This window comes from Theobroma cacao, chromosome 3 (assembly GCF_053813885.1).
Source record: "Theobroma cacao isolate CCN51 chromosome 3, ASM5381388v1, whole genome shotgun sequence".
NCBI lineage: Eukaryota > Viridiplantae > Streptophyta > Magnoliopsida > Malvales > Malvaceae > Theobroma > Theobroma cacao.
The window spans coordinates 36,590,850-36,614,669 of NC_142641.1; the positions used below are offsets into that span (position 1 = coordinate 36,590,850).

General features: G+C 36.3%; 3 protein-coding genes across 4 annotated transcripts; 1 reads left to right on the forward strand and 2 right to left on the reverse strand.

Moving 5' to 3' along the window:
• Positions 1-3,208: 3,208 nt before the first annotated feature.
• On the forward strand, positions 3,209-8,392 carry LCB2 (long chain base2). The gene is made up of 12 exons (XM_007038034.3): positions 3,209-3,679; positions 3,819-3,884; positions 4,209-4,297; positions 4,542-4,687; positions 4,770-4,894; positions 5,012-5,105; positions 5,201-5,364; positions 5,694-5,855; positions 6,451-6,577; positions 6,684-6,850; positions 6,997-7,104; positions 7,951-8,392. The coding sequence occupies exons 1-12, from the start codon at positions 3,554-3,556 to the stop codon at positions 8,044-8,046; spliced, it is 1,470 nt and encodes a 489-aa protein (XP_007038096.3). The 5' UTR covers positions 3,209-3,553; the 3' UTR covers positions 8,047-8,392.
• A 247-nt stretch (positions 8,393-8,639) lies between these two features.
• Positions 8,640-13,514, reverse strand: LOC18605180 (uncharacterized). 2 transcript variants are annotated; one of them, XM_007038035.3, is made up of 2 exons: positions 12,259-13,513; positions 8,640-8,983 (listed from the first exon to the last, which is right to left on the reverse strand). In XM_007038035.3, the coding sequence occupies exon 1, from the start codon at positions 13,267-13,269 to the stop codon at positions 12,316-12,318; it is 954 nt and encodes a 317-aa protein (XP_007038097.3). In that variant the 5' UTR covers positions 13,270-13,513; the 3' UTR covers positions 8,640-8,983; positions 12,259-12,315. The 2 variants fall into 2 exon arrangements, with proteins under 2 accessions (XP_007038097.3, XP_088660567.1); XM_088804441.1 differs by lacking the exon at positions 8,640-8,983 and adding an exon at positions 10,756-11,864 and having other exon boundaries at positions 12,259-13,514.
• Positions 13,515-14,281: 767 nt separating this feature from the next.
• Positions 14,282-19,873, reverse strand: LOC18605181 (Glycosyltransferase family 29 (sialyltransferase) family protein). The gene is made up of 12 exons (XM_007038036.3): positions 19,620-19,873; positions 19,458-19,531; positions 19,168-19,257; positions 18,982-19,059; positions 18,762-18,862; positions 18,144-18,336; positions 17,964-18,054; positions 17,819-17,883; positions 17,160-17,314; positions 16,990-17,071; positions 16,672-16,781; positions 14,282-14,846 (listed from the first exon to the last, which is right to left on the reverse strand). The coding sequence occupies exons 1-12, from the start codon at positions 19,705-19,707 to the stop codon at positions 14,651-14,653; spliced, it is 1,323 nt and encodes a 440-aa protein (XP_007038098.3). The 5' UTR covers positions 19,708-19,873; the 3' UTR covers positions 14,282-14,650.
• Between the last annotated feature and the right edge of the window lie 3,947 nt (positions 19,874-23,820).

A 23,820-nucleotide genomic window follows, 5' to 3' on the forward strand; every position in this document is an offset into this window, starting at 1 on the left:
TTATTGATTCGGGTAATGGACATTGAAAGGCTTTTGACATTTATCATTGATATTGGAATTAAGCGAATGTTATTCGCTGATAAAAAATCCCTAAAAAGGGACGTCAAGAGCTGACTTTGAACCCACCCTGTTTTTTGTTCAAAGACAAACATCCATCAGACTCTGACTTTCGTCACTGAATTCAGAATCGCAGCTTTTGTCCTTCTTCTTTACTTGAGGGATAAAAATTACTCTTCAAATAGTAAGGGAATGCTAACGTGGCAATGAACTTGGAGCTTAAGGCCTAAACATGCTGGAACAACTAAAACATGAGAATCATTAAACATCGTTTTCACCCTTTGAAAGTCTTTGAAGGTCAAATGAACTGATTCAGTGCAAGTTGCTTAACCAACATGTCCCATGGACATTGCTAGAGGGCTAAGATTTTTCCCTTTCTTGCTCAGTTCCTTTCTTTTTAATAATATTTCTTCCTGGTACTCTGTTTGACCTCAAATTAAGGGTATTTTCAATCATGCTGGACGGTAGTGAAAACAACAGATATAGCCAGAACGAACGTTGATGATATGGTTGGACCTTTAAATTCATTGGAATATATTCTGTCATGTCCACGTTTGGTGGTTGAATTTTGCGATGTGATGACAAATAAAGCTAAGGATAAGGGGAAATACAAAGGCTTAGCGCAAGGAAGCTAATTTTGCAGCAATTGGAATCCAATTTCTTTTCACTTGTCAATGGCTATAAATAGAGCTTTCTCAATGCTTGATTGTGCATATCCAACACCCAAGTAGCAAATTGAGGGAGGAAGAGCGGTCTTGTATGGAGATTAAGAGTCTTGTTGGGTAGCCAAGGATGACTTGCCTATATCCAAAAAGGATTTTGAGGAAAGAAAAGCTGAATCTGATAAATCTCATCAGAGTCCTTTTAATGGTTTCTGGGCAGTCTCCTTTGGCTATCCTGACTGGCTCTTATCTTTCATGCTTGACCTACATCTCTTCCATGCATAAAAAAAAAAAAAAATCAATGCAAGTTCCCAGAAGTTTCCAAATATGTGTTATCTAAAAGCATGTACCATCCCCGTCAGGCATAAGAAGTATTGAGTTTGAGCTTCAAATTTTGCTTAGAGCACTTATTTATTCGTTCTTTGAGGTGAATTGGGTGAAGGATATATGGGTAGGAAAAATTAATTATCAAGTGCTTTAATAGAGGTCTTTAATTTCAGTCTCATTAGTGATGGATGGTAACCTTGTGTCAGAATAATGCCTACTGCTCACACTGCATTATACTCTTGTTTGCATAGTATGATTTAACCAAGGGATTGCTGTGGGGTTTAATAATGGGGTCCATTACTTAAAAAGGGCTTGAGATTCTTTTCGTTAATTATTATTTGCTTCTTATATTGCACTAAAAGAAGGCAAAAAGTCTTCGCAAAATTACTAATTAAGGTACATTCCTAGCAACAATATGTATAAATAGTAATTAAACTACATTATTAGCTGTTGATGTGCTGCACTCTTACCCGCCTCCATGTCTCATGTCTACAAACTCGAACTTATAGCAATCACTAAATTGTCCACAGTAAATCGATTTTAAACTGGCTTAAGAAAGAGAGATTGGTAGGCAGAAGGGATCATCCCCCTCCCTTTATTTCAAATCATTTTTCATCTATTGAGTTTCAATATCTTGAGTCTGTGTTTGGTTTTTTGCAGGTAGCATATTCAAATCACGGTCTTCCATTGGGTATATATCTTTGCTGATTGAATTCCCAGAGGACAATTTTGAACGGGTAAACTCTTATTGGAACTTAATCTGTTGAATATGTCTAATCGTGTCGAATTTACTGATATTTTCTCCATTCAATCATTTATCATGGTGACCCAAATTTCAGGCGGAGGTAAGGATTGTTCTTGCCATTTTCTAAATGTTGTTTCAGGCTTCATGTATTAGATATCCTCTTTAAATATTTCTTATCCATATGACGAAACGACCTGTGGCCTACAAGCTAGCGTTTCCCTGATCTTTGGAGTAGAAGTGTCTTGTTCATTATTGGTTTTAGATGCTACTTTAACAAGAACCATAAACTGGATCACTGAAACAAAATGATTGCATGAGTGGTTCAGTTTCTTGCCATGTTTTACATAAAATAAATTTAATTGGTTTAATGCTTGTTGAAAAAGGGCCAATTGAATTTATTGAAACTCGAAAGCACAATAAACTTTCAGATTTATAACATCATAATGAACTTATTGTGAGCGAGAATTTTTCCTAGTAAAAAGGAAGTTTTTCTATAAATTTACTTCCTTCTCTGCTTCACTTTTCTTCCTTCCAATGTGCAGAGTTTATTGACAAATCATGGGCTTCAGGTTTCTGTCATCTCCACTGTTGTTCTGTTGGCCTACCCAGTTGCTTCACCACCTTCAAAACCAGCCGCTGCCAACTGCCAAGGGAAGCAAGAACTAGATTTCACCTTGGAGACTGAAGGAGCCCATTTGTTTTCCAAAGAAGGGCCTCTGCTTTTTCGTAGAGTAGCTCTTGAGCTTGGGACCAGACCTTTCAAATTTGTTTCATTTAAGGTTTAACCAGAATATTTGATGTACACCTAACAATATTTATGAGTTACCATCGACCATTATTGAGCAACATTTTTTGTCCTAGGTTCAACTTTATGGCATTTATTATCAGCTAACAAACAAAAAGGATAGCAGATAATGATTTTCCTAATCGGAAGCTTAGCAAATTCTCGGTTTGGCAAGGATTTGAATAAGGTTCATGGCTTTTTGTTAACTGTGATTTATGTGTCTGAAACAACATCCAACTAACCTATTCTCTTAATAGAAATGTTGTTCTACTGCTTTTAATACATATATTGGTTAATTAGGTGGGACAATTAAGCAGGAGACAAATGTAGGTTTTGGCTTTGGAAGCATATAGGGTTGCAAAGAGATTGAAATGTCGATATTTCCATCGTGGGACAGTGTGTTTCGCATGTTAGGCATGTTCAATACAAAAAAATTTGGTGCATGGATAACCTTAATTAAATAAAGACGAGGAAAAATTATATATGATCTTGTGTCTCTCAAAATGTCAAAGAACAAAGTTCAAAGGAATAATAATCAGAAAAGGTCTGGCCCAGTCCATTAAAGGCCTTTTGCCCTTTGATTAGAATTTTCTTAACCTAAACCCATTATATTTAGTCGAGAAAATTCCTCTTGCCGCGATTTTCCCTTGTTTTCTACAAAACAAGCGAATCGTCCCTATCTCAAAACCAGAAGTCAAAATTCTTTTCTTTCTTTCTTTTTAATGTTTGGAAGTTGAAAATTATATCGTGGAAGAGAGACTGGTCAATTCAATTCTCTCTCTCTCCCTCCTGGTGAAGTTCTTCTTTGAATCTCTGTGATCTCATTTTCTCTCTCATTTCAAGCATAAATTAATAAATAAAATCTTTAAAAATTCTCATTTCCAGATCTAAATTATAGTTTGGTTTCCCCTTAATTTGGTGAAGAGAGATAAAAAGAGAAAGGAGACAGAGAGATTAAAAAAGCTTCGAAAGGAAAAAATGATCACAATTCCGTATTTGACCGCTTTAACCACCTACTTCAGCTATGGCCTTCTCTTCGCGTTTGGCCAATTCCGTGATTTCTTCAGGAAAATCTTTGATTGGTGGCATGCCAGCAATCTCCAGGTTCTTTTTTTTTCTTTCTTATTATTTGTTTTTCATTTTTTAGAATAATAGTATCGCCATTATCAGAATATATTTTGTTTGAAAATTGCGTAAATAGAAGAGAGTTGCGTGACGATTTTTTTTTTTTGGTATTATGTAGGGATATGCTCCGATCTGTTTAGGACTTGAAGATTTCTACTTTCGACGCTTGTATCATCGCATTCAGGTATTTTCTTTTTCTTAATGATTTCTTGATTCATTTAAGTTTCCTGGAGATGTCTGAAGACAAATTATCAAATTAAGCTTTAATAGAGATAATTTCACTCGAGAAATTAAATGCTTGAATCCTAAGTTTGGTTCCTAATCGTAATTTATTAATCCGTTATGCGTAGAAGCACTTAAATGTTGTTCATTTTGTATCTTTGAAGATCAAGGTAGCTCCATTTTGATCCTAGACGGTCTTTTGTGCAATTTCTTCCTATGTAACTTGTACATGACTGTCTGTTGCGTAATAATGCTGGTAACATGTTTTAAATTTTCACCTCTGTAGGATTGTTTTGGAAGACCGATATCAAGTGCTCCTGATGCATGGTTTGATGTTGTTGAGCGCTACTCCAATGACAATAATAAAACAATGAAGTGAGTCCTCTGTTATGCTTTCACTTTTCAATCCTATGTCAAGCTCACTTTCATTTATTCTACAACAGTTTTCTGTATATTCTGACTTTGTCTTGTTATTGCATTTATACAATATTCAAAAGAAAATTTGGCATCTGATCATTGCTCACTTCTTAGGTGAATGATTGAGATAAAAAGCTTGATTGCTAAATATTGATGTCACAAGCTTATGTTGATTAATTTTCCTGATTTGCATCTCTTACAGGCGAACTGACAAGATAAATAGGTGTCTGAACTTGGGATCATACAATTATCTTGGCTTTGCGGCATCTGATGAATATTGCACACCCCGTGTAATTGATTCATTAAATAGATTTTCAGCAAGTACCTGTAGTACTCGCGTTGATGGAGGTGTACTTTTTAATTCTGCCTTGCAGTCCATCTGGTTACATTCCTGGTTATCTGAAATCGTCCACTGCCTTTTCCCCACCAGGAACTACGACAGTGCATAAAGAACTGGAGGAATGTGTTGCAAACTTTGTTGGGAAGCCAGCTGCTATAGTCTTTGGCATGGGCTATGTGACAAACTCTGCTATCCTTCCTGTCCTAATGGGAAAGGTATGAACTCAATGGTAGCATGAGCGTTCTTCATGTAAAATGTTTATATCTAAACTTTTTTTTGGTCATTGCTCTGTGACTATTGTCATTGTTATTTTTCTTTGCATGTATCTACAGGGAGGGTTGATTATTAGTGATTCATTAAACCACAACTCAATTGTCAATGGTGCTCGAGGCTCAGGAGCTACTATCCGAGTTTTTCAACATAATAGTAAGTTGTATGTGGTATTTTAAACTGAATTAATTAATTAACTGACTTATCACTATGCTGATATAAATAAATCACTTTTGTCTTTTTAATTGTAGCACCTTCTCATTTGGAGAAAGTTCTCAGAGAACAAATCGCTGAGGGACAGCCCAGGACACATAGACCGTGGAAGAAGATAATTGTTGTTGTGGAGGGTATTTATAGTATGGAAGGCGAACTTTGTAAACTTCCTGAGATTGTTGCAATATGCAAGAAGTATAAGGTGATGCAGTTAATATAATAATCATGTTCTCCTGATAATTCATTCTGGGTTGTCCTAAAAGTAATCTGCCCTTGTCTCTTTTTTTTTTTGCCGCTTGGTTAATGATCAAGTAATAATGGGAAAGAAAAGAAAAATCATTGTAACAACTGCTAAAAGCTAAATGAGGTTGAGTTACCTTAACCCATAAACTTGAATACTATGTATGTCTTGTTTTCTAATGATTTCCTCTCATTTTTTTTTTTTTTTTTCCAACAACTTTATAATGTATTTTCAGCCATAATGTTTTATTTCTTTAACTGAAAGTTGTGTCTATTTCCCATTTGTTTCAGGCATATGTTTATTTGGACGAGGCTCACAGCATTGGGGCAGTTGGGAAAACAGGAAGAGGAGTATGTGAGCTCTTAGGAGTGGATACTGCTGATGTGGATATCATGATGGGAACTTTTACAAAATCTTTTGGGTCTTGTGGTGGTTATATTGCTGGATCGAAGGTTTGTTGCTTTTGCTAATCGCTAACTTTCCTGGATCTTTTAAAGTCGCCTTGCACTGTTGTCATTTTTGTAATGTTCCATTTGTAGTTTAGCTTGATATGTCTGGTATCAGTTACTGGAGGGTTTCTATAGTGTGATGATGGCTGGTGATTTCTTTGATTGGGTGTGAAAATGCTGGATTGGATTAAAAGATATATATGTTGATATGCAATATAAGTCTAGGTGGATAGAGTAGAGCTTAGGTTTGCTGTTTGTCCCCCGTGATTATGTATAGGACTGGGTGGACTGTTCTTGCTGCTGCTTTTGTTCTTTTGAGGCAGGGATGATTCTTTTGAATGCCTAATCATGGGTCCATTACAGGGGCTATTGGTAAAATATGTCCAGTCATAAGGGAGGTATGTTGACCAATATCCTCTGTTTTTTAAGTTCATGTTCTGTGGCCTGTGTTCCCACAAAGGGATTTCCTGCTCCCTTATTTTAATGAATTCCTTTTCTCTGCTCTTCAAGAGAAAAAAAAAGTTTAGCTTGGTTCTGTCGATCATCCATGATTCGTTCTACAAATCTTGTAACTAACTTGTTCCCATGTCAATTTCAGGAACTTATACAATATCTCAAGTACACTTGTCCTGCTCATCTATATGCAACATCAATATCGCCTCCAGCTGCACGGCAAATTATATCTGCAATAAAGGTTATTCTTGGAGAGGATGGTTCTAGTAGAGGTATGATGTTTTCTCCTTCTAAGACTGTTGAACTTCCATTGTGATTTCACATTTGGATCTTCAAATCTTTTTGTCATGACTTGAGGCTTTTTTGTGTAATATTTAGGGGCTCAAAAACTTGCAAGGATACGTGAGAATAGCAACTTTTTCAGGTCAGAGCTGCAAAAGATGGGATTTGAGGTTCTTGGAGATAATGATTCTCCTGTGATGCCTATAATGCTTTACAATCCAGCAAAGATCCCGGCATTTTCCCGAGAGTGCCTCAAACAAAATGTGAGATTAAAGCCAATTTCAGCTGTCCTTTTAACTTATTTGGACAGTATAGTTCTGCCATTCATCATATTTATTTTCACAGTGCATGTATCTCTCTGTCTAGTGTGTACTGACCAGTTGCTGAAAATGTAATCATGCTGTATCAGATTGCTGTTGTTACAGTTGCTTTCCCTGCCACCCCACTACTTTTGGCCAGGGCACGTATCTGTATATCTGCCGCACATACTAAGGAAGACCTTCTTAAAGCCTTGGAGGTAATTATTGGCTCTCTGCTTCCTTCTGCCCTACTCTATTGCCTTGGTTTAGACCTAGCAATTCGTATTTTCGTATCTTAAACGTGTCAGACACGTTTAGACACACGTTAACGTTAAACACGAACACGACACGTTTAATATTCGTGTCTTAAATTTAAAACACATACACGTATACGTTTAATACACGTGTAACACGATACAAAACGATTTACACGTTTTATACGTTTATTAAACGTGTCAATATATGACAGGACACGATTAAAAATACATTTAACACGATTAACACGTTTAACATGATTAAAAAAAAATATTTATAATTAAATATAATTTTATTATTTAAATTTAAAATTTATAATTATAAAAATAATTATAAAAAATAATAATAATATCAAATATAATAAAATTTAATATAAATAATATACATAAAATTCATTATTATATATAAAGTTAAAATACACATCAAATAATTATTAAAAATTATTTATATAAAATTAAAATAATTTTTAACTTTTAATGTTTAATAGAGTAATAAACGTGTCATGTATACACGTTTAAACACGTATATATGTTTAAACACGATAACACAATTAAGTAAACGTGTTTAAACGTGTTTGATACGTTAAGATACGAAAATTTTCGTGTCTTAACATGTCAGACATGATTAGACACGAAACACGTTAAGGGTAAACTCAAAACTTGTTTAATCCGTGTCTTTTTGCGTCGTGTTAAAAAATATCAGGTCTACCTTGGTTATAATGTGGATTAGAAACTGCTACTGGAGTGATCAATTAGTGTGCACAAGGTGATGGTTTCAAGGGTTAATTGTAATTGCTTTCTTCATGACAGGTTATCAGTGAGGTCGGGGATATGGTGGGCATAAAATACTTCCCTGCAGAGCCTAAGAAACTGGAGCAGGGGAAAGACACAATCAAGTTGGAGTGAAAGGTTGAAAAGTTGCTTGGAATTGCTTCCCGTCTGTAGATTTAATCTAACAAGTGATTCTTCTTCAGCGGTCACTCGTTTGTAGTCCCAATAGCCCCGGTATCCTAAGGTTCCTACGTTTTGTGGTTTGCGCATGATATTCTTGGGATATTCGCTACTTAATGTATAGGTGCTAATTTAATTCATTTCATTGTATGATCATTTTCTCCTTCCCAACCCGCGACAAGTCTCATCTTTGAAGTAGAAATAGGAGACCTCAAGACAACGAAAACAGGCTTCACCATCAACTTCTACATTATCAGCAAACTTTTCCAATTTTTCTTTCTATAGAAAATATTTTGACAGAGTATCGGTCTCTTGTCCCTCTCATCATACATTGCTCATTCTTTCTTTTATCTGAAGAAAGATGCTAGGTTCGCATCACACGAATAAGGGAGCAAGTTAACCCCCGAGTCATTTGCAACTTAAAACACAGTTGGCCACGCAGATCAAGCCAATATCTAGTAATCCATAAATTACGGACAGGTCAAGGTCAAGGTCAGTCAACCATTGACAGTGTGTAAGCGAAAGATATTGGCTAAAATGCAGTCGAGTTGAGAGTGTAATCGAATCATTAAATAAACTAAGAAAAATCATCATCTGCCAAAAGAATAATTTAGATGATTATGATCGGCTCACTAACAAATTTACAGCAAATTTTATTACATGCACAAGCACATGAAGAAGGAAATTCCTTTGAGGCAAGAATTTTGTTACTGGACTCGAGAAACATTGATGCATGGCGTCTCCTTTCATGTTTTGGCTAGCCTCAGCCTACTCCATTCATTGGCTCCCATTGGCACTTGCGTACAATTGGAGCTATACTACTTTGCCAAGCCACTATGCAGGAACCAGTTTTAACACTGCCTCACCAAGATGGAGATTTATGGACAATTTCCTGTCAACACATAATCCTTATATGTTTATGTTTTTTATATATGCTACAACAATGCCAGAACCATTCATCCCTGCATCTCATTCCCAATTCTAGACAATTGCACATGAAAGAACCCAATGAATATAACAAGAAACAATCATGCATATGCTCCTAAAACAGATCCACCAAAACTGGATTTGGCTTTAATTAATTCAAATCATGAGCTATATGCTTGACAAATCCCTCAATATGGGCAGCTACATCACACTGGCAAACAATTCATCATAGAAGAACAATAAGCATGAGAGGTTGGACTTCAAAGTCCAGGAATAATTCACACAACTATAAATATAAAATTATCAAGGGTAAATACTCGTACCTCCCTAACTTTAGATCATAATTCACCCTAGATTCATCAGTATTGAAAATGAACACTTCACCCCAAAAATATATATATATATCATTAGACATATACATCCTACCGTCAATGTTTTTGGCTTTTCAATAATACGTCACAAACTTTATAACCATTTTACCCTTCTGTGTACTGTTCATCTTCTCCAATGGAAATACAATTCTCATGGAATTTGTACCAGGACTTAGCTTCCATTGAGCATCTAATATCTCAAGACTCAATTGATATCTCAAGACTCAGTTGGATATTCATCCTTCAACCAGAATTATCATTAAAATCAAACCACAAATGCAATTTGATGAGACCTCAATTATCGGACAAATCAAACCAAAAAGAACAAGAACAATGACTAAAACAATTGAATCAACCAAACAAATCCCCCAACCCAAACTCGTAATCCCACTCTCCAAAAACCAAAACCCCAGATTTTCAGAGTCTTTCATTTTCCCACAGTTAAAACTTTAAATCAACCCAACAACAATGACTTTTTTTTTTAAAGCTGGGTATGTATTGCTATAAAAATAATTACCAAAAATGTCTACTGGAAGAAAGATACATAATAAATTCTTCACCTCAACACTGGACAATACAAACTCAGTATCACAACCAGAACAACATTTTGGCTTATCAGTCCTCTATACAAAAACTCAACCTACCATACACCCAAAAACCCAGATCAAAACAAAAGCATAGTCCCGAGATTAACCTAAAACCAACAATAATGAATATCTAAGTAGCTGTTGTTGCTCTTTTTCAAGTAACCGGAAAAAGAGGGACAAGCCTAGACTCTGAATCTCACTTCATAGATGTCGGTGACAGATGTTGAGAGCCAAAGAAGGGAAGTCAAGAATGCTAGGGGAAAGTTTTTCAGGTTTTCGGAGAGAAAACCCAGAATTGTATGAGCCAAAATTTGGGTTCAACAATTTGGTCTTGAGGTTCTTGGGAAAGCTTCTTCGCTTGTAAAGCCTGAACCCAGAATTTTACTTGTATTTGGGATGGATTTGATGGGAGGGATGTGGGTTAGGTTCAGAATGTGGGTTCTTGGCAGTAGTGGGTTGGTGCTTAATCAAAGTGTTGCCAAATGTTTTGCTTGATTACCCGAAGCTTTGAAGTTAACTAACAAATTGGTAGAAAATCCTTGATAGAAATATATAAAGAAATGCTGCAGAGTCTTGTCAACCATTCTAAACAAACAAAATGATTGCTCCAAAACACAACACAACAATTTAACTAAGTTAATAAAATCAAAGTGAAAATCCAAAGTCACTCAAGTTTAATACTTCGTCTGGCATCTAAATGGTTACTCTTGTAACAAAAAAAATACCTGCAGAATTGGTTCTTCCAAGAAGAACAAGAGAGTTTGAAAGTTCAAGGTGAATTTTTTTGACATTTTTAACTTTTTAATTTTATGGGTATTTTAGTAATTTTATAAAATCCGTTAACGGTATTTAAGATTTTGGGGCGGAGTGTCCATTTTTAATACTAATGGACCTGGAGTGAATTATGATAAAAAGTTGGGGAGGTAGGAGTAATTTACCCAATTATCAATGATCTATTCAGAAAAAGTTTCAGAAAGAGGTAGGACTTGGATTTCCTTCTCACCCCAACAATAGCTTAAAACTCAATTTCTTAATATTTAACACATATGCACATGACCACATAAGCTAAGTTCTTCAAGATTACTCTTCTCTTCGGTAATACCTATCCTCAATTCATCAAGTCACGCAATACAAAAATACAATAGTGTTAAAGAAGCACTTGGACATGTAATCCCTTCTGCACCAACTCCTATTTTGTTTGTTTGTTTTTTCTTTCCCTCCATCTTGCCAAGTTCTTTAATAACTAGAATATACTTGACAAAATCACTAAGTAATGTGAGGGACTTAATGGAATACAAAAAATATATTAACTCATGTAGCATACAAAAATGGCTACACCTTTTTCTCAGACTCACTGTTTCAGAAGCACATATATTAGCAAGGCGTGCCCAGGACAAGAGAGAAGGAAAAATTTCTAATGGTCAAATTAGAAGCAGATATCCATACCACAAAGAAAAATTATGATGTCTTCTGCATGTTGAAACCTTCAAGAATATGAGCATTGGGAATGAATGTTGAGGTGACTGGCACTAGGTATCTGATTGCAGCAACTAAACATTTACATTACCATGATAAAACAAAAGCCCACTAAACACCAAAGGGCAATTCAGGCAAACAGAAACTCAAACATCATCATTGATCCTAAAACACAATTTGCATAGTGAGAGGTAACCTCTGGATGACTAAGATAAAGTACTTTAGATGTTAATACATATATTCCCAAAGAGATGCACAAAGAGCACAAAACTAACAGATGGAGTGCAAATATCTACAGCCAGTCCATAGTAATTCAAAATAAACAGTTACAAGAGTTTCCTCTTAACAACTTCTTAAAATAAGAGTCTTCAATAACCAGAGTAAAGAAACACCTCTTGAGTGATAGCTGCAACTGTCAGTATGAATTCACCATGATAATCACAATACAAAGCAGTTCCATATTATCTAATTGTGAGAATAATTTCCATTTCATAATCATAACGAATGAGAAAACCATAAGAATATGCTTGAAATTGCCTTATTTTGTTAAGCACTTTCCTTTAACCAAAAGAAAAGCTGATATTCCCTCTTTGTTTTTCATTAAGGTTCTCAACAATAGTAAGCACTACTTTAACGAAAGCACCATAAGCACAATGCACTGCAAAAAATCTGCACCAGACTAAAATTCATATAGTGCAACATAAAAAGAAAAAAAAAAAACACTAACAAAGGAACCTACTCATTCTCCTACCACCACTACATTAAAAGAAAGGTAACATAAAAGCTAATAAGGTTCAAACTCTTACATTGCCATGGCTGATAAGTTTCTCCTTTCAAAAACCCTATAACCATCATGAAAAACCTCAGGAAAAGCCTTTCCCAAGCTTCTGGATCGCACAAAACATTTTCCTTCTAGAACCAACTGCATTTATTCCCATATCCTTCAAATCTTCCAATGTTAACAAAGGCAAAACCTCATCATCCACTTCATGGATCTCGAAAACCGGGGCATACCTTCCTAACCCCAAACTGTTCAACCATATCCTAACCCCATCTTCCCCACACTGCCGAATGTCGGTATCAGACGGCCCAGATAACTCCACCCCGTCCGAAACCCTAGTCCGAATTGGTCTCCTTTGACTACTCCCATGATAAAGAACTTCCCTTTCACTGCCATCGACGCCCAGATTATCCAACGAATGAATCGGACTCCGCTCTTTCATGGGGCTTTCGGAGTTCTCCATGTCGAAATCATCGTTATCTTCTCCGGCACTGTATTTGTCCTCTGTTTCCACATTATTGTTGTTAGCGTTGTTTTTGCTGCCGTTGATGCTGATGTTTCCGCCCCCTCCGCCGCCGGAATCGTCGATTTTGGAAACCCAATTGGATCGGACCCTTTTCGTTGCGGAGCCCCGTTTCTTGAAATCTTTGACTCTCCAGCTACCAATAGCGACGCTATCTAAATTGCTGTTATTGTTGTTAGCATCCCTTTCGTCATCGAGGGTTTCGTTGTTGGTGTTGAAGTCAGTGCTGAGATTGGTTAGAGCGCGAGTTTTGGACGATTTAGTACTTGCAGCGGCGACAGAGGGATTTAAGGAATGATGGGGTTGGTGTTTCCATTGCTTGATGCCGGCCGCGGCGGCGGAAGAGGACGAGGGTCTTCGAATATGAGAATCGTAGGGTTGGTCGCCGCCGATGTCGCCTAATCGAACGCTGGGACGTCTCTGGCGTTTCGATCCAACGGTCTCAGATGAAGCCACCACGAGGGGTCCGACGACGCCGTTTAGCTGACCGTCCGATGGGTTTATATCCGCCATTTTTATTTTTCTAGGCTTTTTCTATTATTTTTTTTCTGGGTTTGTTCTATTTGTGAAGAAGTGAGGAAGGCAAAGTTGTGATTAAAGAAGGTGGCTTTTGGATGGAGAGAGAGAGAGAGAGAGAGTGAAGTAAATGAAGCGAGGAGAAGAAAAGAGAAAGGAAGAGAGAGTGGAATTGGAGTGTGTCAATTGAGATGTTGGGTTAGTGACGCGTGTCCCCTTTTCCTACCGAAAGGGAACAAAAGGTTTTCCAGATTGTCAATATTATTTCAAGTCGTTGGAGTAATTGATTTTCAGATGAGGAAATTGTATGCGGCAACATATTATGGTCTCGAGGACCATATAATAACAAAGCAAAGAGGATGTACTATAAATTCTGTATTCAACATGTTTTGATTAGTAAAAGGACAGTCAAAGCATTAAAAAAACTATCCTATTTATTATACAAGTTTTGGTCCGATACTCATATTAATGCTAATAAAATGAGAAAAGTTAAGAGGACAAAAGAATTATGACTATTTAGCTAAATTAATGATGCGAGTATTTATCAAAATTTACATATCTCCTTTCCAGAAATCTTTGATACTTAATGCAACCAATATTGATTCACACACAAAATTCAGAAGAAAGCCTGATTCAATATGTCAACTAAAAGGGGCCATAGCCCTTAGCCTACTAATTAGGAATCACCGACTTTGCCAAAGACAAGATGAGATTTCAGTAATTCCAGCCAAAGGGTCATCCAGAATCAACACGCTATAGACACTAGAAAGTTATTAGTCATTATGCCTAGGAATTTCAACCATTTAAAAAGGTCCGAATGAAAAATTGCTGTGCCACATACCGACCTGCTCCTCAGCACATGTACTATTAATGCTTTTTGTCTACATTCTCACAAGAAATTTCAAGTGCAAGTTGTGATTTGCGAATCTGTTGTCAACCCTGACTTCTTACTCTTTTGCTTCGTTTGAGTTTCATGGAAAAATTTTAGGCACCAAGCTAATGATAGACATGCTAGAAAGTCAACTGTATGCCTTATGAAATGGGTAAAGCGTCTACATCAGAATCTCATGAATTCATAAATACAATGTAGACCCTATTAGCACCGAAAAATAACAATGAATCTACGCATGAAACCTTGCAAAACTGACTTTCTAATCTACACTTGCTTTTCGACTGAAGGGAGCTTTCAAAAGGCAATGCAGCCTGAAAGCTTTCACTCCCAAAATGAATCTTTTAAGATGAGTATGCCAGTTGCGGCTGCTTCAAGTGTAGCCCAGAGTGGCCTCGGTTTTTTCAGTCTTTAATTTGTCTCTGTGAACTATATCCAGCAATAGTTTCACAGTTAGGAAGGTCAAGATCAAGCGCGGTTACCAACGATTCAATCAACTGGGACTATGCAAAGCTGACCATGTCCAGGACTGTGCTCTAAAGGATACATGGTTGTGCCTTTCACAAATTTTTGATGGTCAACAGCAGCCTTTCTGAGCTTAGAGACCGACAAATGTTTCCTTTTAACTTGCTTCTTTATTACTGAGCACGAACCAAGCAGGTCTTCAGATCCTGCTCCAACCCTCCTACAGAAATAAGAAATTGCATTTATTACATCTTCAGGAACACAGCTTTAAGCTGGAACAGAGTAGTTTTCATTATATCATATGTTATCTAATGCACTGCACTAAAAACTCTACTAACACCAACTTTCAAAAAAAAAAAACTCCACTAACACTGGTGACCACTACAGTGAGATTTCTTGTGGTGAGATCCAATGAGATCTTGCCAATAACTATAATGGTCACTGATTAACACCATACAAGATTCAGGTGACCACTACAGTGAGATTTCTTGTGATGAGATCCAATGAGATCTTACCAACACCTGTAATGGTCACTAATTAACACCATATAAGATTCTTGAGCAACAATATGCCAATATAGGCAAAGCTAAAGGTTTTACATAATTAGTACCTGTTTGTGCAACTTCTAAGTATGGGTGTCAATGAACCAAGCCGAGCCAAGCATCACCTTGTTTGTGCTTGGATCAGCTAAATTTTTACAATCTTGTACATGAGCAGAGCTTTATTCAAGTTTCAAAAATTTTGTTTGAATTTGGCTCAATTAATTTAGCAGAGCGCAAGCTACTAATGAGCTTGTAGCAAAAGCACGATAAAAATGGGTCTTTGAGCTCACAAATGGTAGACTCAAGGTCAATGGACAATGCTAAGGCTCACTTGTGATCCTGCACATTGAGTACCCCTGACAACCATTGGCTTATGGAGGAGAAGGGCATGACTTTGTCTATAGAGCACAAGGACCACCCACTCACATTTTGTCATCAGATGTGGGATGGCAGGATAAAATGACTGGAAAGGAGATTTTGTTCTCTTTCTCAAGTCTTAATATCACAAATGACCACTGTTGGACCACATAAAAAGTTCCCCTACAATAATTATTTTTCAAAAAAGGGTTTTGCTACTGAGTGCCCTGAGGACATTCTTTAAGATCACTGTATTAAGTACTGCATTTAAGACAAGAATATTTCTCTAAATAGTAATTTAACTAACCCTAAAGAGTGCTCTTACAGCACTCTTTAGCAAAAACCTTCAAAAGATTATGTATGACTTTAATATAGGTAATATTTACTTTTCAATGATGTAAATATTAAATTATATTTTGAACTTTATTGAAAGATATTAAAGCTTAAAAATAATGATGTTAAAAAGAATTAAACAAACACTTATCAAGCTTTTTATCAAACTTTGTGATGAACAGCTTATCGAACTTGTCCGTGAACATAAAAGAGCCATGCTTACCTATGTTCAAACTCAGTTCATTATTAATCAAGCTTAAAGATATCGTTTGAACTTATTTGTTAAGTTTCATAAACAAACCTAAACGAGCTTTAACCAAACTTGTTCACAAGCTGCTCATTGAACATATTAGTTCACTTACACCTCCACTTCTAAGCAGTTGTCTACCTCGAAAAGCTAATAATGAGCCAAATAGGTTTTTCAAAAGAGCAACTTCTAGCTTTTATAAAAGCTGCAAATGAACTTTTAGAAGCAATTTGGATCATGGAAAACCGACTTCAGCAGCAATTAACCCATAACAAGAGCAATAATATCTTTGTTTTATAGTATCTTAAGGTCAGATCAGATGTTCTCAAACATTCTATGTGTGCTAAGAGTGATTATCGCATGCAAGTCTCCGCAACCATGAGCATGTCTTATGTATTAGTAGACCCTTGTAAAACCTAATTATTGAGTTAAGTTCTGGGTCCAACTTGCCAATAATTGTGCATGTGATTGCCCGCATGATACATAAGGTGGATAATACAGCCTCGGACTTATCACCCAGTATTAATTACCATATGATGAAAAAGGAAATAATAAAACATTGTTACCTCAACAATTTTTCTGATGCAATTCTAGCAGCTCTTATGGCACTACGACTTGGCAGCCACTTCACCACTCGGCTGGAATCAGCTCGCATTGGAGAATGGATTTTAATAAGCTTAACAATACCAAATGCAAATTTGTCAAAAATAATGATTTCTCTAGGCTAATTATGATAGGACTGCAGTAACATCATGAAAAAGAGAGAATTCGTACTCTTCCAACTAATAGTCACACAAGGAGAACTTCTCTTATTATTAACTCCATGACAGAACTCATGTAATAATTTCAATATAAAGAGGGAGGGAGAGGGAGAGAAAGCATACACCCAAACATTCCATCATCTGGTAGTAAGCCCTGCCATGCAAAGGTGTATGGCCTTTCCGAGATTCTGAGAAATATCTAGTCCTAGGAGAACATCATGAAGGTCCTCTTTGTCAGGTAAGCACAATTAAATTGTTAAGTTGCAGGGAAAGATAGTTAAAAGGAACAATACCATTCTTTATAGCCTGGATCCACTGTGAAACCATACATATCTACCGAATCACATACAGAGAGAGCAAATTCAAGAGCCTTGAGCCCAGTACCTTTTGCAGCTGAACCAAAGGATGCACCTAGCATGAGATATACGGGATTTCTTATTGGAATTTCCTGCGTATGAAAACAACAAAAAAGTTTATGAAGTTTTTGTCAAAAGAAAAAAAAAAGTGGCAGCAAAGGGGAAAAGAGCATGTTGCTAAAAATTCCATCTTTCAGTCTTTCAGACATCAATATTTTAAAGAACAGTTTCCTATAGGATTTTTTTTTTTGAAAAATGTGGTTGAGCAGTCAATTTTGCATAAGAAGCTCCACAGTTTTTACAGGAAAAAAGACACATTCGTTTACATCATTTTGATCAATAAATGCAGGAAGAGGGGGGGTTGAGAAAATGTAATAACAATGACGGGCAATCCACCTACAGATAAAAGGATCAACATTTTCCAAACCAATGCAATGTTAAATCATAGGTGTGTTGTGCGTTAGCATTTGCATGTGTACATATGTGTGTTAAGAAAAACTACTGTTGCTGTATACAACAGCTGTTTCAACAAGAAGTACTAGTTTGAAGAAAAATCAAAACCACAGAAAGGAACTAGATGGAAACAATATACTAACCCGAATCATCTGGCTCATAATGTCATGAATTGTAGTTTTTATTATCAAGACCTCCTGCCTTGTTTCTGTAAAATCCATATATTTAGCATGCTTCTATGACTATGAAAGTATAATAAGTAAACAACAAGTGGGAAAATTCCAATACCATCCAATTCCACAACTTTATCCAGAGCTTTGGCAGATCCTCTATTAAGAAGCCGGAATGAACTTTTTTTGCCCACATATTCAGTATAGTTCTGCAATAGAACATTTAACATATGGAAAAATTGTGAGAAAAATTATTAGAAAGAACCAAGTGAAAGAAAAAAGGAAAGCCAAAGTTAACCTCAATTGGGGCACCATTCTCTCTAATGACAACATCATAGCTATCTATCTCCTTCCCAAACCTTGTTTTCAGAAGATCTCCGGAGTTGCCAATAACAGCACACCGAGCAAACTGCCTTGGAACATAAGGTGGTGTTTCAGGGAGGACAAGTGAAAGCTTCTCCATACATAAAGCTTTATTTTTACAGTGGTTCCTGCAATACAGAAACAAACTCCATAAAACTTTTGCAGCTGTAGTTTATCTCAGAAGCACATACTAATAATCTGCACATCAAGTATCTCTAAGTAAAACATCCAGACCAAAAACCGCATATGAGATTCTATTTGAAATATAAAAGTAAATTTAGCTTTTGAGTAATGTCATATGTGCAGAAATTAGATGTTCTCTGAATCCTAAAAAGAGTGGCATCTGAATTCTGACGGAAAAAATTTATATCATCCATCTTTCTTCAGGAATGTAATGTATATGAGCAGCAACGTCATATTCTCTGTCTTAAACTTATCAGATGTAGCAGTTATGTCATTATATTCTCTTTCATAACCTTATCAGATGCTATTGATGCAAACACTGTGTAGAAGCAACTACTCATATATTTTAGTCACCAAAAAGAGTACTCACAGTAGCACTCCTTTATTAATCCTGCGCCATGCATACTCCTCCCACCCATTTGGTAAAGCATCAATGAACTCCCTAGTGAGTATTGTAGTGCTATTCCTCACCTAAACAATCAACTCACTAAATAACAAATCAACAATAAAGAAATAAAACAAATCTTAAATAAGCAACATTATACGGGAAAAACTTAAACCAAATTGGAGAAACAAATCACCACACTCACCTGTTCCCACGTGGCCACCGCTTCACAAAGATTAAACTCAAAGGATAAACCTTCAACTTCTCCAGTGTTAGGATCCCTCTGTTTACATGATTACATATATGAATTTCAAACAACAATTCCAATGGAGAGAACTAAATTTCTGGAATATAAAAATAAATTCATAGAATTGTTAAAGCAGACACATACCCATTTGGAGTCAGTGTCACTAGGATAGGTTAGTGTTACTTGGCAATAATCTTTACCACTTATAGCTTGTAAACCTAATCCGTTTGCACTCTGAATGAATTATCAAATACACCAAATCAAACCATTAAGAAGAATAGAAAAAAATAACATAATCAAACTAGATTTCTTATATACAACATTAATTCAACAAGAATTTTTTTTTAAAAATAAAATGACAGTACCCAAGTTAAGATTATTGAAGTGAACAAGCAATAGTTAGAATACGAAGAGAAAAGAAAAAGTAGACTGACCACACACTTCTGGAAACCACTTTGCAGAGATTGCAATGCTTCCCAATCTTCACCTGACAGTTGATGATTCTCATCTACAAACAATAACAATGAAAATAAACCCAAAAAGTTTTTTTTAAAAAGAAAAAAAGAAGTAAGGAAGTATGTATATTAAATACGCACAACGATTGGAGAGTCCAGTGATGTAAATGAGAATGGCTGCCACCCCAGAAAACAAAGCTACTAAAAGACCCAACTGCAAAATCCTCATTTAAATGGGATTTGAGGGACGATTATGGAAAATATTCGCTTTCCAAGTTTATTTGATGGATGACAGATTCAGTATGGATCTGAGTAAGCAACCGGATCGATTTTCTAGAGCTAACGAAGTGTGAGAAAAAGAAGAAGTAAAGGACAGAACAAAATGCGTGGTGTACTCTACATGCCGCGTATTGGATTTTTTTTTTCTTTTCATATTTTAGTAGGCTGAAACAATAGGAGAGGCCCAAATGGAATTGAGGCAGGCTGTCTTTGGGTCTTGAGCCCAGCTTCCCACTGTTCAAATGGACCGAAATTGGGTGACTAATAAATTTAATAGCCACGACCACTACTTAACTAAAAGCCCATTTATTGTTACATGAGTCCAAACCTTTCTCCTGTGGGCTGTGAGGCAAATAGCCATAGGATAGAATTTCTTCTGCTTCTTCTTCTTTGTTATCCTTTCCACACCTCTATTTCTCTAGGGATGTGCACAAGTTGGCATTACATTATCTGAATATGAATTATGTTCTTAAAAAAATAAAAAAAATAGCATTCCTCTGCCCTTATTCTAACAGTGCCTTTTTCCCCCTATTCTTCTGCCATATTTTGTAGGGTAAACGCTACATTTTTCTTTTCCAATAAATACCATTAGGTAAAATGACCATCACTCTAAAATAGTACACAAGATAGTTAGTTTAATGGGGTATTAGGTAAAACTTCTAGATTATGCATATACGGTGAGTCAAACTTTTTCCTTTTTTTGACCTTTTGGTATAAGATAAGAAACATAAAGAGATAATTCATTGTCATGGTACTGGACCACCGAAATTTCTGTACAAGACAAGAAACATAATAGGTCGACTTCACTGATTTCATGTGCTAACAAGCGTAGTCCCCTATGATGGAGGGATGGGCACTGCAGAGCCTCCGGGTAAAGCCTAGGAAGCAACTACTACGCTTTCATTGCTCAGGCTTAAATCCCCTTCGCAATTAATCTGCTACCAGCTACGAGCTTTCTCCATTTTGTGATTTGTAAATAAGCTTTCAGTTTTCTGCAAAATGTCACCAAAAATTTAAAAAAAAAAAAAAACGTCGCCCTCTTTGAAAAATGCCAATACCATAGTTGGTTTCGATTTTATCAAATCTAAATTCTAATCTAACATTGCGTTTTCGCCAGTTATGGCTACTCGCTCTACGCCACTTGCCACTTTATGGGTATACTTGATGTGCCTAGCCGAAGGCCTAGAATTAGAAAGGGAAAAGCCCAACTTAGATTGGTAGGTTTTATCATGTTTTTATGGTTGAGTTGGAAAAAATTAAAGGCAATATACTCGATGGACCTTTGTTCATCGATCCCCCTCGACGAGTAATATGGACCAGAGAGTTACATTTTATGTTTGGTATGACATCCTAATCTAACTTATTTATTAAAATTAAAGTCATTTTAATAAACCTTTGTATCGACATATATGACTTAATGTTATATAAACAGCGATAATATATGTGAATTATAATGGTATATTTTACGTATGGGTCAAACTCCTTTCAATGCAAGACAGGAATAATTTAGAGAATTCATTTTCATGGTGTTGGACCACCTATATTCCTTGATCACCCGTCAAATATTTGACTGCAAGGCCGACTTCGCCGATTTCATGTGCTTGCATGTGTAATTCTCTCGAAGGGATGGGCATCGGGCAGCACAGGAAGCAAAAGTTTGGATGCTCAGGGTTACGTCTCCTTCGCAATTAATCCGCTAGTTGTCAATTCTTTTCCAGGCACTGTCTGCTACATTCAATGTTACGAACAAAAACAGTCCTTGTAGGATGAATCTCATCACCGTTCGTTTTCCATTTGGATTTCGTTGTTGAGCTAGCCCATCATGTTGGCAACGACTGACCTTCCCGTCAGCATTTCATCTTTTTGATGTCTATTTCAGTCTAAAAGCATCATGGAAAATGGCAAAATGCTCCTGTTCAATAGGGTTAGTAGCATTTCTCATGTACTTATCAACTAGGAAAGATGCACCTAAATTGGGTGGCGCAGTCTAAACCTAAACCCTTTATTGTGACCTCTGTTTACTTTCGGTGGACTCCTACTGCCCAAATGAACCTGGTTCTATGGTACGGGTACCAACTGCCGCCACAGCCTAACCAGCCAAAGGCCACTGACAGCACTCTTAAAAGTTTCCGATTTAATTAGCCCTACTCCTAATAAGATGGCAAAAGTTGATCTAACCCTTAGGCTGCAATAATGGTAAGACTTATCGAACCAAGACCCACACCACAGAGCCGATTGCAGTTATAAGCCACCCTTAGTGGCCCAGTTGCTCATGGCCCTAAAGCCTAAAAGCCTAATTTCAGTAATCCTGTTGGAATCGTACCGTGTGAAGGGGACCATGAATCCATGATGTTGTTCTCCAGGAAGCTTGCAGAGAAATGTTTTTTCTTGGAGTTTAATGGTTACAAATTAAATTAAACACTCCGTGATATCTACGCTTTTACACACATTCATCTTCTGGTCAGAATCAGACATCCCATGATACTCCAAGGTCGACAATTGTTCAGGTTGCGGTCCCAGTCTACTTGTTGTATTGTTTCATGTAGCTAGATAACAAATGATGAGAGCAATTGGGGGAGCTTCTTATTTCCCCATTTACAGTTGGGAACCTTGAGTTCTAAAGATAAAGGGATAAAACAAAGCCCAGTTGAGATTGCTGATTGGTTTTGCTTCAATCCAAATGCAGCGCACGTATCCAGGAAAACAAGAACAAAAAATCTGTAGATATGTTACTTGTTAGGAAAGAAAAATTTTAAATCGAATAACAACAGCCCTTTGGCATCCTTACACTTGTGTGCTTGGACAAATTGGCAAGTTGGACAGAGATGCCTGCATGAATTGTATAGCTAAGGCCAAACATTGTCAAGTGTTCATTGAGGTCAAATGGACAAGTGTCAATTTGCTCTTGGGGTCGACCTAATTCGACAAGAATCAAGTTCACCTGTACTCTGATTAATCCATTTTTGGCAGGTGTTTAACATTATGACTAGTTATAAAATACATATACATATATATATATATATATATATATATATCTGTATGGTCTGATCTAGATGTTTTCATTTATTGATTATTAAAGAGATCTAACTGTGGAACAGACAAAAATCCAACAAAGTCAAAAATTTAGACATGGTTTTGGATACACTTGTGCCTCAGGATTCGATTAATAAGCGGCAGAAGGTGGCATTTGGTCTTACCAAGTAGTAGTAACTAATTTCTTGATGAGGTTCATGACTTCCAAAGGTTCATGAACTCCTCCTTCTATATGTTTTTCTTTCTTTCCTGTTGACCTTTATTCTCACGGCTAGGATAAGGTCTCTGTTATTTATTCTTTTTCCTTAAATTTAATCTTCACGTTAGCACATTTTAAATGATGTGACCTTTAAATGAAAAGTGACAATAATTGACCGAAACATATTTAATGATAAATATATGTATTTTCTTATTCATTTTAAATTACTTCAATTCTCTTTTTTTTTAATAAAAAATATACTTAAAAAAAGGGGCACAAGAAGCGAAAACAATTAACAACATTAAACATTAAAATAGAATAACATATCATTTAATTCAATAATTAATGATAAGATTCGAATCTTCCCTTCACGTAAGAAAAAAAAAAAGAAAATTGTCGTTGTCATTTACTTCAAACAAAAAAAAAATGCCGACATTAAGCATCTTTTATGTCGACATGGAAGCATTTTTATGTATATGGATTTTGTTAGGGAGTTAAAAACCAGGAATGGAAACAAGAGGAATAGAGAACAGTCTCTGTGCTTTATCGAACAGAATAGAAGATTGCAGGGGTGACCCCAGCCAAGATTTTGTAGAGGGACATCGTAGGTTTTTGTCAAAGATTAGCCCTATAATTACATAATTATCATAATTATAAGCATGGAAGTGAAGTAGCTAAAGTCATGAAAAGATAACCACTTTCCTTTTATGAAATCCAACCAATAGATCAGAAAAGAGAAGCATTGAGCATGCAGCTTTGCCAATAAGTCTTTAACATTTGGAGACAACAAAATTTTCAAGATTCTCTTTTGACACAGTTGCCACCATGTTT